Source organism: Chrysochloris asiatica, unplaced genomic scaffold (assembly GCF_000296735.1).
Source record: "Chrysochloris asiatica unplaced genomic scaffold, ChrAsi1.0 scaffold00030, whole genome shotgun sequence".
NCBI classification, from domain to species: Eukaryota; Metazoa; Chordata; class Mammalia; order Afrosoricida; family Chrysochloridae; genus Chrysochloris; species Chrysochloris asiatica.
Window position 1 is genome coordinate 404,646 of NW_006408548.1, and position 16,550 is coordinate 421,195.

At 37.8% G+C, this 16,550-nt stretch overlaps 1 protein-coding gene across 2 annotated transcripts in view; it reads right to left on the bottom strand.

Annotated features, from left to right (window-relative positions):
- SETD5 (SET domain containing 5) overlaps positions 1 to 16,550 on the bottom strand; it is a 121,776-nt gene that overhangs the window by 39,583 nt on the left and 65,643 nt on the right. The window contains exons 1-6 of one of the 2 annotated variants that reach the window (XM_006851562.1): positions 9,662 to 9,763; positions 5,842 to 5,947; positions 5,307 to 5,458; positions 4,915 to 4,973; positions 3,909 to 4,096; positions 2,933 to 2,971 (exon numbers count right to left, since the gene is read on the bottom strand). In XM_006851562.1, the coding sequence (XP_006851625.1) occupies positions 2,933 to 2,971; positions 3,909 to 4,096; positions 4,915 to 4,969 (282 nt within the window). In that variant the 5' untranslated portion in view covers positions 4,970 to 4,973; positions 5,307 to 5,458; positions 5,842 to 5,947; positions 9,662 to 9,763. Of the gene's footprint in view, positions 1 to 2,932; positions 2,972 to 3,908; positions 4,097 to 4,914; positions 4,974 to 5,306; positions 5,459 to 5,841; positions 5,948 to 9,661; positions 9,764 to 10,689; positions 10,877 to 16,550 lie in introns of those variants that run through there. The other variant, XM_006851561.1, reaches the window with a different exon arrangement.

The following is a 16,550-nucleotide window of genomic DNA, read 5'->3' on the forward strand; positions in this document are numbered from 1 at the left end:
TATGTGAGTGGAGAGAGAGAGGAAGAATATAGAAAATGTCTGTGAGGTACTTTGCTATATTTCTTAATTCCCCTCTACAAAGACAATAGTACTATGAAAAGATCATCCAAAATACATGGATCTCTATGCACTTGAGCAACAGAGACACAGCATAAGTTTGAGACAAGTTCTCCTTCATGATGTTAAAGACTCAAGGTGCCATCAAAAAACAAAACAAAAGCCAACATCATGCTAGTAATGAATGGAAGAGGCACTGTAATACAAAAGCTACTTGAAAATACATGTCCACACTAAAACTTGTCCAAAAAAAGGGGCATAATGAAATTAAATATACTTTCCATGAATGGTATAGAAATTATTACAATTACTTTCTTTTACTGCTTTGACATCACAGTAGTAGTTGACTAATCACTGTCTACCAAGAAATCAGGGAAATGAAGAAAACATTTTTTTTTAAAAACTATTTTCTACATTTCTCACCAGAGTACAAAAGACAGAGCAATACACACTAAAAACAGAGTTATCATCTGCTAACGATGTCAGTACCAGCTAAGCGAAAATAAATAAATAAATAAATAAATAAAAGTGTAAAATCTGAGACTCAAGAGTGCTTTTATAGGACTGGGGATTATTGTTATTAAGTGCAGTCGCCAAGTCTTACTAGATTCCTAGCGACCTTGTATAGGGTTTGCCAAGGAGCAACTTAGGGTTAGCAGTCCAATGCTTTTGCTAAGTGCCACACGAGGACTCCATAGATAAATTAGAGAAGTCCCAAACAACATTCCTAAATTTAAGCATATAGTTGTTAAGCTCTGTAAAGTCATTCCCAACTCATAGAGACCCTATATAGGCTTTCTAAGGCTATAAATCTTTCCAGGAACAGACTTTGTTCCATGGTGCAGCTGGTAGTCTTGAAATCTAATGGTTAATAGTCCAGTGCTGATCCTACAGTGCTACTACTACAGTGCTCCTGAAGCATTCCGTATCAATCACTAAATTTGTGACTTTTAAAATTTATTGCATTCTGGAAGTTGCAGTCCCATTAATTCCACTCTGCTGTCCCATTCTTCAGACACTAAAGATCCTACCTAAGTGGTTTTAGAGCAGCTGTTCTCAACCAGGGTCAGTTTTCTCCACAGGGGACATTTGCTAATATCCAAAGACATATTTGATTGGATAGGGAGGGGAGGGGAAGAGCCACTACTGGCACCTGGTGAGTAGTGACTAGAGATATATTGTGAATACCTTCTAACACACAGGACAGTTTGCCACACAAAGAATTACTTGATACAAAATGCAAAATGCTGACAAGGCCAAGGTTGGAAAACCCTAATTTATAGGTGTTGCCGGTCCTAGTGGTTACAAGTCAGTCTGCTAACCTCAAGGAAAAAGATGAGGCTTTCTGCTTCTGTGAAGATCCACAGCCTCAGAAACCCTATGCAGGGTTGCTATGAGTCAGAACCAACTCCACGGCACACCACCAACAACAACTAACACTTTATAACTACAAATCCCAATAATAAAATCTTTCCTTTTTGTGGCACACATCAAGATTTTTGGTTGCACGAAGTTCATAACTCAACTTAAAATTCTGAGAACAGAATGAAAATTAAAGTGACTAAAGTTTTACACACCTATGGGGAATAGCTATCAAATTTATGAAATTATACACAAAATTTGTTGTTTTATAGAAAGTCAGCTGAAAAGCCATAGGTTAAGAACAGTAGAGGTAAATTAAGACAGCTAGCCAGAAAGAGAGGAGATTAAAGCTAGGATTAGGGCTATATCTAACACCAAGTACAGCTAAGGCCTTCTAAGCAAATGTGGCAAAATTAAAGCAAATCTGGCCCCTTACAAGACATGAATCTAGCAAAGAAATACTAATTACATTGTGTTCTAGGACTAGAATGCATTCTAGCTTTAAGTCCTCTCCCCTCTCTTTTACAGGTATTTGCAAGTCTTAGACATATACAGGATGAGGACTCCAAACCAGTTAAAATGCCAGTTGCAATCTTTAATACTATCAGTCATACTGCTGGTTCTACATATTGTAATCACAATAAAGTTTATCTTCACTGAAGAGTTTAATGTCTATGCCAAATAAGAGTTAGTGTATCATTACACATCTAGAGATATGAATATTTTATTTAAGATTAAGCTCTACTTAGTCCTAATTAAATGATTTGAAGCCATAAGAAATGATTTGGGAGGTAGGCTGTGTGCATACATGTATTATGTACAAACTCACATGGGCACATGCGTAAAGGAAGATACAAGACAACATAATCACATTTCCTTTCAGCAAACTGTTTCTACCATCCATTACTTAAGTGTTCTTCTAAACCACTGCAAATAATTTTATTCTCGAACCTTTCCAAAATCATGACTTATAAGCCCCTTATTTTGATAAATGAAGAAACATTACCATCATCTGAGTCTTAAAAACCAAATATACATACTATGAAAAAACAGTTCACAAGTAAGTAAGTCCGATAAAAGTGATTTCTATCAATTGTACAGCTTTCCTACTGATAAAACATACCATACCAATTGGTGGTTAAAGTCTACACAGTACTACGACAGGTGTACAAGAAATCCTATAGCATCACCAGAAAGAGTCCTAAGATCAAGGCCAATCAAATGCTAAAACATTAACCTCATTTTATTTGTCAAAATATCACTTACCACCCAAAAATCCAGTTAATGAAAAACCAGTAATAAAGCCTCATTATAGAAAGAGAAAATACTTCTGAAAAAAGGTCAAGAATATCGATCTTGGAATAAGGTTTCTATGAAAACTGAAAGGCAACAATGAGAAACTAATGAAAAGCAGAGTCCAAGATTCCCAGACCATCAATGTCAGGAAAGAAGCTGACTACATTGCAAGATCACAGTGAAGTAAAACACAGCATCAGGGAAGATTACCCCTTACCTTCATCCGCAAGGACTTCCGGGATCCCTCTCGAAATGCCTATCCCAAAGAGGAAAACAAGTAGAACAAAACAAAACTTGGTACCAAGAATGACAGTTATACCTATCTGTGTCTAAAAACTATGGCAAGAAATATTCTGTCCCCTTTTCTCTAGGTAACAAATACAGTAGGATTCCCCAAACTATTACCAAGAATTGGGGTAGTTTACGGACAATGAACTATGAGACAAATTCCAGTATTTTCTATTGTGGAGCTATGTAATTAACAGGGAAGAGCATGCATCACTTCAATCCTATATGCAACCCTGATGCTAAAAGGAAAAATCAATAAAAACTTTAAGGTTGAGGATTTAACAGTTTTTGAAATTAAGAAGGAAACAAAGACCAATCCCCTTAGCAAGGGGTGGGCAAGTCACCTAAGAGCAACAAAGTTGCTGTGATGGGGAAGAAAGAACACAAAACAGAAGAGGTTTCTCCTAGAGATTTTCAGGTTGAGAATACAGGAAATGATCACAACACTGAGGAAGCCTATACCATTTCAAGACATATATTCTGCTTGTTTTGAAACAAAGAGAAAAAAAAAAAATATATATATAAACAACCCAATGACATGAAGTAGGCATGTGACCAGGATAAGAATTTCAGGCTGTGCTTTGGGGCTGATGAAGTAGGGAGTGGCTAAGGGTAGTGGAAGCCTAGTCTGAAGCACATACGGGATTGTGCCATGTAGGGCTGGGATTTTATACCTGGAATGGGGCTAAGAATAGAAGTTTGTGTGGGTGGTGATGGTATGGTGTGGCAGAAGACAAGCTGGTCTATGTGCACATAACACAGATTAGCCAATTTTGCAACCAGAACAAAAATGGTCATTCAGACATCTGGATCGAATATCTTAAGAACTTTGGTGCACTGCTGTTCCAGAATTTGAGCTACTTCAGACATTATTTCTATTTAAAGGATACTTTTACCTTCCATACCTTGATTTTCTTCGTCTTTGGTGCTGCACGGCCCTTTTCTGGACTCTTTTTACGCTTCTTGGGTTTGGTTCTTCTAACCCGATTAACAGTTAAGGTAATGCTTGTAGGTGTGTGCTGTGTTGCTGTATACAACACAGTGGAAGGAGAAAGCTCCTCATCCCAGCTTTCCGTTGCACTGCTATCCCCACCTGAAAAAGTTACTTTTAGTTATGTTGTACTAATATGCTCAAAATGCATTTTCAATAGCTTATTCCCTTCAACCTGCCCCACATCTGTTGTTATTAAGTGCTGTCGAATTGGCTCTGAATCATAGCGACCCATTATAGAGTTTTCCAAGGAGCAGCTGGTGGATTTGAACTATGAACTTTATAGTTCAAACCAACCTTACGGTCCAGAGCATTATCCTGCAGTGCCACACCAGGATACATACCTACTAGGGTCACTATTTCTATCAATTCTATCATCTGTAGGACAACACAAATATCTATCATCCTCATGAAAACAACCTACTTTCCATGTTACTGACATTAAGCCTATGAATCCTGTTCAAGGTCACACAACAAATCTTGGTGGTACAGTGGTTAGGCACTTTGCCACTAATGGAAGGGTCGGCAGTCTGCTTCCACGAAGAGTTACACCTTTGGAAACCTTGTGGAGCAGTTCTACTCTGTTGGAAACTATTTCACGGCAGTGGGTTTGGTTTGGATTTTGGCTGTCTTTAAATATTTCTCTTCTAATATGCCTAATCCCTAAACTCCATTGCCTCAATCTGTTTTTTTGTGCTCCCAAGAAATACCCTGATTACTACAAGGCTATAATGTTGCTTGTAGATACAATTCATAGAAAAAAAGTAAGTCTCAAAAAAAAATAAGTCAAACAAGCAGTCTTGAGAAGACTTCTATCTCTTTTCACGATAAAGCTGGAGGCCCACAGGAACTTACAGGAGGGAGTTCCTACAGTGAATATTTAAATCACAAAATCTGGGTCTAACCCATTTTCTACTCACCTGATATGTTGTCCTGCTTCCGCCGATGAAGTCTAATAACCTTCCCCCTGCTCATTCCCCTAAAGAGGGAAAATAAACTTAAAGTAGTCCTTCCAACAGCATGCAGCACATCACAGCACACTTGGGAGAAGTGTCTCTGCATAGACTACCCCCTCCCTCCCACCTACCAAATGTTTCCAGGACATTAATTCATATCAAATTCAATAGCTTTAACATCAATCTCTCATTCCTTGTTGTCAGTAATTCTCACCTAGTGCAGAGAATTCGAGCCAAGGAGCACTAAGGACTCATCTACATTAACAAACACAAGAAAGAATACTTTGAGCTTTTCCCCACTAATAAGAAACCCTACTCCCAGCAACCCAAGCTTGAATTTAGATGGAACATCTTACCTGCACTTGTCACAGTTGAGAAGGAAGCCATCCTGAGAAAGACCACAAGGACACCAGGTAGGAACAGTCTCTCCTTCAGAGTTCGGGCTGTCTCCACAGCGTTCCTCTACGGGCGACGGCAGGCCATTCAGGTCAGAACGAGGGATGATCGTCTGGACAGGGGGAGAAGCAGGAGGTGTCGGAGGAGGAGGGGCTCCGTAATTATGATCCTGAAAATAAGATTTTTTAAATCAACAGTGTCCAAACACTGGCCCCTCTCTCCCCTAAAGTATGGTGCATATGGAAAGAAAGAAGAAAGTAGTACCCTTCGTTTTTTGGCTTCAACCAGGAAAGTGATAAAACAAAATGCCAAGGTCAACTGGGACATTAAAACAAGAACAATGATGCAGGGCTAGACGTCCGCTGGAGGCAAGAAAGTGCAAAAGGGGCAACTTCATCATGCTGCATATAAACATTTCAAGAAAGTCACAATGTATAAGAATGGATTACACTCCAGGAAGATCACTGCTCTGGAAAGAAACAAATGCATACTCACAGCATAAGGCAGTCCTCGACACCCATGCCTCTGAGTGGTCCCATAATTATGAGTGGAATACACGCTCTTCTCATTAACTGCTGGACTAGCCTCCACAGATTCAGGGCTGCACAAAGGCGAAAAGCAATGCATGATAGCATAACACCTAATGTTCCTTAAACAATATACGTCATTTCCCATTATAACCCCTCCTCTTTCCACAACCACCAGTCACTAAAGAAGGAACTCAGTGGAACAATCTGATTAACATAACTAAGCCTATAAATAACAGTGGGAGTGTTATTAAATGTGGATTTGTGTGTGACATGAAGCCAGTACAGGCAGATGTCTCAAGGCAGGCACCTGGGATACAAGGTGTCCCTAATGACAAACACAAACGTACCAGCTGAGCGGGGAGTTTCCCCTAGAGAGGCCACTCTGGGCTGGTTTAGACTCAGAACTATTCTTCTTAATTGGATCTCTTAATACTTCCATGAAACCTCACATGACATTTGCAGTGAGTGAGATGATGAAAGTGCCTTCTGTACTGCCCCAGGGACCAGGCCCTCTTCCATTCACTACCAAGACAGGATACCCTGAAGAAAGTACAGGTAAAAACAATGGCATCTTAAATTTATCAGACCTCTTATCTTGATGAACCCCCAAACACCTTTCAAAAATTAAAGCAATAATTTCTCATCCACCAATGACATGCAAGCATATCAAGGACACAATTATTTAACAGCTGCATGGCAAAACCATAGTACTTCAAAATAATCAAAACTGTACTTGGAATTGATGTGGTCTGGTGGTAAATATCCACAGTAATAGCAGTTACCGGATTTAACCAACCACTATTTGCTAGGTGCTCTGTCTATTAGTTCATTAATCTCTGCAGCCACTCAACATGGAAAATACCATTCCATTATTACAAAAAGGGAAATTGAGGTTATGAGATTAAATGACTTCCCCAAAGTCACACACTGAGAAGTCAGAATCTGAAACCATATGTGTCTGACTCCACTCTGTATTCTTTCCACTGTGCCTGTTGGTCTGGAAATTATGAGAATATTCTACCTAAAAACAAAAAATTATGTGAGAGTTTACTCACCAAGCTTAGTGAAAAGCTTGGTTTAGTATCATTTGTACGCTCACAGAGTAGAAATAAACTGTTCAAATAATTTATTATTAAAGAATTATAAATATATTCAAGTTTAGTAAGTGAATGTAGTCAATACTAAATAATAAAAAGGTTTAGGTGGCAAAGAACAAATTAACATGTTGAAGAAAAATAATTTCAACCTTGATTATTATCTGACTGTTTTAAAGAACTGTGAAAGGTATGAATGAACTATGTAACTTCCAAAATTAAATAATATTTAAATTAAGCAGAACAGAGATTCATAATTTAAAAACTCCAAGGACTAGCATAACTCACTAATGGGCTTTTTAAAAGGAATGTATACTGCTTTCAAATAATAAAAATTCTTCCTGATTTGAGAGCTAGATACAATATACACTTCTGGGCAGGAATAAAGTGTGTCGTTCAATGTAGTGCAATGTTAGTTGAGAACTGAGGGATGAAAGAAAGTTCTAAGATAAGTATCCAACTCACCTAGTTATATGCTCCAAAACTGTGAGAAGGGATCTTATTAATAACAGCAAAGGTAATTTCTAGGTGAAGAACAACTTTAGACACAGGAAAGTATTCTCTGTTAGTGAAGTGCATGCATTTTATTACTTAAGAGTGTTTGGCAAGATGGGAACTGGGGAGGCAGTGGTGGGTGGGCCAGGGAAAGAGGGAAAATAAATCAAGAATGCAGGTCAGTATTCTTGAGAAAAGGATGATCTGAACATGGCTCACTGAGAGGCAAACAATTCTGAATATTAGGAAACAGGTAGGGTTTCCTAAATGAAACCAAAGGCAGACAAGCATTAATAAAATGAAGGCTTAATTTAGTTTCTATAATGGATAGTTAAAAGAAAATAATTTTATACATTGTTAATTTACTAGATACATTTAACAAGTATTACAAACAGCTGTACATTTTATATGGGAATTTTTGTACCACTGAACACATGGGGTGAAACATGGCAATTGTTATTAAAAATGATTTTTTTTGGGGGGAGGAATGGGAGAAAGGAAAATTGCATGAAATTAAAGATGGCCATGGAGATGTAGCTATGTTTGTTGTATCTTACCCATCTCCAAAACTGGGTAAATATGAACACATGCACTTCATGTGCAAGTCTAGAGAATAAAAATAAAATGTATATTGTGGCGGTTAACAGGCCATCCCATTGCACAGTACTTTCTAGTCAAGCACAGCATTTAATATATTGCCATGCATGTCAAATGTTAAAATTTCAGCTCATTATCATTTGATGAAGAACCTCAGAAATGTCCACACTGATCACTGATCAGATACAATAAGCAGACACTGACAGGTAACTATAGGATTTCCTAGAATATTCCTTCATATACAAATCAGCTCTTAACTAGGTTTCAAAATATGGATTAAAAATTGGAGTGTTAGAACTGCATCTCTGTATCAGTAAATTATTTTATGCAAATATAATTGTAGCCTTTCTTCTTTGTCTGAATTACTATGACAGTGGATAAACACACAAACGTCACGTTTACAACAGATAAATTCGATCAGTTGTGTTCTAAATGCAACCTGCTGCTGCTATGATGTCACATCTTAAAAAATGTCTGAAATTCTGTTATATCAGAGTTGTGAACTCAGAAAAATCTTTCACAGGTTTTTCATATAAATTTACAAAAAAAGAAAAAAAATTACTATAAAATACTGCCATCAGATTTTAAATATCATGAGGCCAGATCTAGGTTTGTTAACTTATTAGTTAAATAGACTGTCCTTCATACCAAGTATAATTGCAGAGTGCCTAGAAAAGTGGCATGTTGCATGATGAAGCATTAACAAATCTCAATAGCGACAGAATTGCTGATTTTCTATTGCTCTGTAGAAACAGAAAGCAGTACCAGGAATCTGTCTTGAGACAATAGGTGAAAATGTTTCAGGGAATCCTAGGATATGCTGGAGTTAAACAGAAATATTACAGCCAAATTTTTAGAACAGAAGTATTTCTGACTTCCCTAGTAAAATCGATGGGCAGTTACTCTATAAACTAAGTAAAATACCAGTTTTAATAATAATAATTGTTTTGGGTCTTTTTCTTATTAGTGAATCCAAAATGCATTGGTTTAATGTCTTTGCTAAAATTTCTTATAAATATTAATGCTGTTTATCTAAATAGTTTGTTAATCTATAAAAAATCTATAAACAATACTCTGATATCTGACCTACCTAATAATGTAGGAAGATTTTAAAGTACTATATTTGGGAAATGGTTCTAAAATTTGAAGTCTCATATCTTGTGGCTTAACCAAATCTCTTTGGCATGCAAAAACAAACAATGAAAGATAAAAGCCCTGGGGAAAGAACACAAGACAACCCACCAATACCCATCCCCCACCCTCCTTCTTCCTTTAAAAAAATTTTAGGTGAAAAGTCCAAAAACTGCTCTTATATCTAAACTACCCTAGAATATAGTATACTACTTCTTTAGGGTAGCTTTATTTAAAATTTCCTCTTTAAGGTACTTAGCAAACAGATAATGTCTCTTTAGGTGGTTTGTGAAAAAATACACATGCTCTTTAATAATATTCTCAGTTTTAAGGAAGAAAACCACTATTAATCAGGGATACAGTTGAACCCAGAGTTCTGGTACAATTGCTTTGCTTTGCTGAAGGGAAAAGAATCCCCAGGGGCTGTGAAACTGGCAAGAGAAACAGGGGAATTAGAGCAACACCCACCTCACTCAAGAAGTGGCTGTGGGATCAAGAGTCTGAACTGGACCTGAACATATTCAAAACACCAGGATTTTTCCAGCCCAGACCCTAATCCCTGGTACTGCCTGGAATAGACTTGGCTTCTGGGGGTGTGCTGCCCCCTAGGCCCCTTGGGTCTCTTTCGCTGGACTTTCACATCCTGGTGTAGTGCCACTTCGTCTTGAAAGGTAGGGGGCTTCCACTTCCTTTCTGTAAGCAAGGAAGATTGGGTACAAGGGAGGTAAAAGGACAAGAGGGGAATCTGTGAGCAGGGGCAATCTCGGACAACTTAAAAGAGAAGGGATACAAAAGGCTAAAAATTTAAAAACTGTGAATAATATATAAAGTTGTATAATGAAGGCCTACCTTCATTGTCATTTTGGCATTTAAATTCTTCAAGAATTGAGTCTATCTTAGGGATTGGGCTTTTCGACAAACTCTGAATTCCTAAAGCTGCTTTTAGCTGAAAAAAAAATTTGGTACCACTGATTCTGAAGGTCCTCTTTCTAGGCAAGGAATATTATAAAAGAACATGATACTGCTCTCCATAGTTCTACCCCAAATGTTAGAAAGTTTAACCAACCTGCCCACATAAAGTTTCAACCCTTTTACTCTACAACAACAGGAAGTACATAGGAAGAGGCCTTCAAGGAAAATCAGTTGGAAAGAACACACCTCCTTATCTCCCTCCATCAGGATAATCATTAACTCTACAAAAGCAGGTGGTGACACCCACTTGATTTCAGCCTTTCCCACCCTTCAAAAATAAAAATCAGTACTGTGCAAATTTAATCCTATTAATCATTACTCAGAAACCCCTCCCCGAAAGCACTTTTCCTCCCCCTTCTAATTTCTTTATTCCTTCAGTTTCTATGAGGGAAAAGTCTAATGTCATTTACAATTTCCTATGGGATAGCCTTCTCTTGCTACATATTTATTATTAGATATCCATAAGAGAAAGTTGCTTCCAAACAAACTGTTACAGTACCTACTATCTAGAAAGTAGCACTTACTCTGATCCAGCAGCCATATCTGAATAGGATGTATCTGGTGTAGTGACTCCCAGAGGGATTGCAATGCTCATGACGTCCAACACAGCAGATAGTGAAAATCACGGGATCCAATTAATGGAGACGGACCACTCTGAGAGTGGGGGAGAGCTGCAGAGCCTCAACCAACATGTTATGGACATGAGGAATCCTGCCATAAGAAAAGTGAAAATATACAGTAACCAGATGGTTCTTAAAATTTCTCCCACGTTACTGAATCTTTCTTCCATTTTGAAGAATTGAGACCTTTAAGCGATAATTATAAAGCCAGGTAAGTAAAGGATGTACAATACACATTGTCTCATGTTTACTAGGTATTTCATTAATATTCAACAAAGTGAGGTTAAGAAACGTTATGCTTTTTCCGTAGCCCACTAAGACAATAGTGGTCCACATGCTACTCTGGTGAGTAGTAAATGGAATCTTAAAAGCTCACGAGAAGCCACTGAAGGAGCAACAATTGAGCTCTTCCTCTCTGGGGGAAAGAAAAGTAATGAAAATTTAAGATATTTGGAAACAATTAGTCCAAATGAACTAATGGACCAAGTGAACATCAGTCACAAAGACCCTGAGACTAGAAGACCTAGATGGTGCTGGCTACCACTACCAATGATCACATGATAGAGTGGGAGAAAATGTGGAACGAAAGTCAAAATCATAAATAAAACAAGCTTACTAGACAGAGATTGATGGAACCCTAAGTCTTTAACCCTTGGTCACCCCTCAGGACTGGAAATGAACTCATTTCCCCTTGGCTCAATTTTCAGCCAAGCAATAAGTTAGGTATTCAGGGGGGGGAAATATACTAGTGAGGTACAAACACCACAGAATGGTCAACCATTTAAGATCAAAACACTGCTTCCCTAAGGGCAAAATTTAGAAGGATTGGAAAAAGAGGAAGGAAAGAAGTAGTATCAGTGCTATTACACTGAGGGGACTGCAACCACTGAGATGAAATAAAGTGTATGCTTTGCTAACTACAGACTGATGATATGCTCTGTAAACTTTCTCTTAATTCACAAAAGTTTTTTAAAATTATGGGTTTAGAGATGAGGACATGGAGAAATAGAGCATGGAGAGAGAAAGGCTGCGTGTTTGAGGACAGGAGGCAGGCTTGCAGAATGTGCTCTTTGGTGATTTAAATGATTATATATTCCTAAGTGTTTTTGTGTACATCTCTCCACTCCAAAACAAACAATCTCTCCACTCCAAAACAAACAAACTGAGAGAACAGAAGCAAATACTGTTGAATGATGATGCATGGAGGATATTGTAATCATTGCAATGAAACGATGAGTATAAAAGCAATGTTCACCCATGTAAACTATCACTAAAATTCACAATAAAAACTATTAAAAAAAAGTTACGCTTTTGCATTTGTTCTAGTTATTGTTTTAAATCTTTGCAAGGGGTTTACCCAGCTCACTAATAAATGTATTTTGCCCATTCTACCACTGTCCATGAAACACAATATTCTAGCAGCCTAGGATAAAACAAGCTGTAAGATACAAATTACTAGAAATAGTACAGAACTTAATTCAAGATACTCACTGAAACGTCTTTACTGGACAACAAATAAATGCAGTTTAATTAGCAAGAAATAATGCTATTTCTTCTAAATTTGATAAGAGATCAATTTGTTATTTATATTTGATTTGGCATAGCTGTTTTTTATTATTTGCATTTGCCACAGAGCATTCTTATTCTAAACTTTAATTTTGGGGTAAGATGCCGTTAAATTACCCTAACAACTATATTTACTCAATAGATTTGTTTTGGAAGAAGTGCAACCAGAGTGCTCCTTGGAGGCCAAGATAGCCAAATTTTGTCTCTCATACTTTGTACATATTATCAGAAAGGACCAGTCATTGGAGAAGGATATCATGTTTGGTAAGGTGGAGGGTCAGAGAAAAAAAGTGAGGTTGGCCCAGGATCGGGCAGTATTTCATTCTGCTGTGCTATGAGTTGGTGCCAACTCTATGGCACCTAACAACAACAATTTTATCATGCCAGATATGAACAAAAAACCCCCCAAAATCACAAAGAGTGTATACCTTCATGATAAAGATTAGAAAATTTGGACGGAAAGACAGTGCAGATATCTTGATGTGATCACAAACCAACAGAATATGGGAACAAAAAGACTCACAAACTACTGAAGTGTGAAAAAGGAAATAGAGTAAGATATTTATGGATCTAGTACAAAATGAATGAAGTGTACTTTATATGATATGTTTTTTAAAAAAACTGAAATAAAGAGGAGGAAAGGAAAAAAAGGAACAGGAGGAAGATATGGAATGTACAGCTAACTGACACCATGAACACCTGCCTCCTTTGTCATAAGATCAGAAGAAATGGATGATGCCTTGTGCTGGTATTACTGAACATCCATCAAAGATTTCATAAAACAAGACAAACCAAAACTGAGAAAATGCAGAAGATAATTTCAAATTCTTATGGGCGCTTAACTTTCTGAAACTATGTTGTTACCTACCATCAAGTTAATTCTAACTCATTGAGATCCTATATAGAGTTTCTGAGAAGCAGATGGTAGTCTGATCCTATAGCACCACACCAGGAGTTATGGAGGGTGGATAAATTCCTCAAACTACTATCCTGAGATCTTTAAATCTTAAACCAAAAAATGCCCTGAAGCCTTCTTCAAACCAAATAGTTTAGCTTAATTAATAAAAACAGTCAGCCTTGAGCATGTTGCTCTTTTTTAAATTATTTATATGGGACCCAAATGACAACAATTCAAAGGATTAGATAGGAATCTTAAGGGGCAGTGAGTTTATGTTAAAGGAAGAGGAACAACTCAGAGGAGGGTGAGAATGGTCGCACAACTTCAATGTAATCAATGTCACTACATTGTTTATGTACAAGTATGCATGTTTTACTGTGTATATGGCTCAACAAAAACTGAAATAAGCCTATTACGCAGTAAGAAAGTCAATGCGTATGTTAAAACCCTAGATTAATATTTTTGTTTTTTAAAAAAAGGATGCAAAAAAAGCGATTTGATATATTGCTCTATGGTTTGGCAAACAAGACTATGAAGAAATCAAACCACTGTCTATCCTAAAAACACCCAGATTGAATAAAAAGTATCTATTATCAATTGGAGGATCCTGATGTGTCACTGTGGGTTAATGCGCCAGACTGCAAAGACATTTGAACTGCAAGGTTGGCGGTTTAAGCTCACCAGCTGCTCCTCCAAAACCCTATACAGGGTGGCTTTGGGTCGGAACTGACTTGATGGCACTTAACAACATCAACTGAGTCACTTGAATTAATGTAAATTTGAAACGGTAGACAGTTTGAGATGCTTGAATCTTATTCTGATATAAAACAAATTAATGTGGATAAGAAAATTACTCATAAATACTGAGTCAGATTAAAGCTCTTTAAAAAATCTACAAGGGTAATATTAGTACTTTGGTGTCATTATTTTAGAATGCAAGTTATAAATCAAGTCGTTCTGTCAGGCACTTTAAAACTTTGAAGGAGTAGGATCTCACTGAATGAATTTGGCACACTCCAAACCCGAGCTACAAATTTGGTTTGAACCCCAAGGTTGGCTGACCAGCTGCTCCTTGGAAACCCTAGACAGAGTCCCTATGGGTCGGAACCAACTCGATGACACACAAGAACAACCATGAGTGTGACAATGCAACTGTTCTTACCCATCTAGAAGTGACATATCATTGCACTTAAGGGGACTAAAACACTAAGGAAGTCAACTCTCACTTGTTAATGCCTTATAATTCATAAAAGAGTGACTGATGTAACTTTCTGCCTGGGGCCCTATCTACACAGACCATATTTTTTTTTGTAAATAGCATGTGTGAGTACACACCCAAAAGCATTAATACACGAAGAGACAAAATCAGGTTAAAAAGTTCTGGTACAGCATGCCTATGCCCGTAATGTACATGTCTCACGACACTTCCTAAAGTGAATTTTCACCTTATTCACACTCATTGAATAACTCAAAAATGTTACTTTTGAAAAATGGGTATAATGAAAGTATAAAGCATGCTCAAAAAGACATGGATTGAGTTTGGTAGCAACCCTGGTAAAACAAGTGAAATTGTTGTTTGTTCTGGGGCAGTTCACCACCAGGCCTAAGCGCAGTGGGATGGAGGAGTTCATTGTAACTGACAGAAGGTTGATCAAGTAAAAGATTGTGTGCAGAGCTGCCAAAACTCATGAGCAGGGGTCCCACAGTAGGTAAGGGTCATTCCCTGGGTCTTGCAGAGCTGGTTGCACACTGTCCTGGTTGTGAGGGCCCTGGGTGCCCAGCTGGCCAATCTCATTTAAGTGAGGGGCATGTGACCTCTCTATGCCCATGTTCTCACATTCACTCCATCGCATCTGCATAGTGGGGAATTCCAGCCATGGTGTGCATATGTCTCAGAACAGTATAGGACATCTGAACCGTATGTTACAATTTCAGCAAGACATAAAAAAAAAGTCACAAAATGCCATTAAAAATTCATTACTATTAGAGAGAAAAACAGCAATAAAGCTGTGAGCTAAGCCCTACAATGTTCAATAGACTCCTGTGAACCCAGGTGGAGACCTGGTTGGCCAGCAGTGTGCCAAGACCTGGGGACTCTTGGGCCCAGAGTCAGTGACACAGCCACAGAGGATTAGAGTGGAGCATCCAAGCTGATAAGCAGACAGGGCATATGCTACTATCACCATCCGTTTAAATAGGGACATAATAGATGGTCCTGGATAGAATGAAAGAAAACTATACACCAAATATTAAATTCCTAAAAAAGACCAGACTTACTAAAGTGGTAGAAACGATAGGGTCACCTGGGAATACTACCTTGGGATACCTTTAACCTTAGATCTGAACGCATCCCAGAGAAATCACTGTTCACCAAATATTAGATTGATTCATAAAATAAATAGTACTAACGCACGAATATTAAGGAGCTCTAGAAGCATAGTGATTACAAATTGGGCTGTGAACCTTAGGGTCAGCAGTTTGAAACTACCAGTTGGAGAAAGAGTAGACTTTATGCTCCTGTAAAGATTTATAGCCTTGGAAACCCTGTACAGGGTTGCTATGAGTCAGAACCAACTTCACAGCACATAACAACAAAAACAACTCATGAATATTAAGGAGCTCTGGTAGCACATAGTGATTACGAACTGGTCTGAGAACCGCAAGGTCAGCATTTTGAAACTACAATACAAGCTGCTGTGCGGTAGAAAGATGAGGCTTTCTGCTCCCGTAAAGATATACAGTCCGGAAACCCTGTTCAGAGTCCCTATGGGTAGGAACCAACTCATGAATATTATGATCCTTTAAATAAAAATCTATATAAAACCGCCACAAAACAAGTCTCCATAAATTTACAAATATCAAAATACTACAAAACATCTTCTCAGACCACAATGCTATCAAATTAGAAATCAACAATAGAAAAACCAAGGAAATCAAAACAAAAACTTGGAAAATGAACAACACCCTGCTGAAAAGCTACTGGGTAGTAGAAGACATAAAACGTGAATTCACAAAATTTCTCGAAATCAATGAGGACAAAAACACAACATACCAAAATCTTTGGGACACGGCGAAAGCGGTGCTGAAAGGACAATTTATTGCAATAAATGCACACATCCAAAAAGATGAAAGAACTAAAATTAACACATTAACACGGCATCTACAACAATTAGAAACAGATCAACAGAGGGAACCCACAGCCACCAAAAGAAAAGAAATAATAAAGAGCAGAGCAGAAATAAATGAGATAGAAAACAGAAAAAACTATAGAAACAATCAACAAGACAAGAAGCTGGTTCTT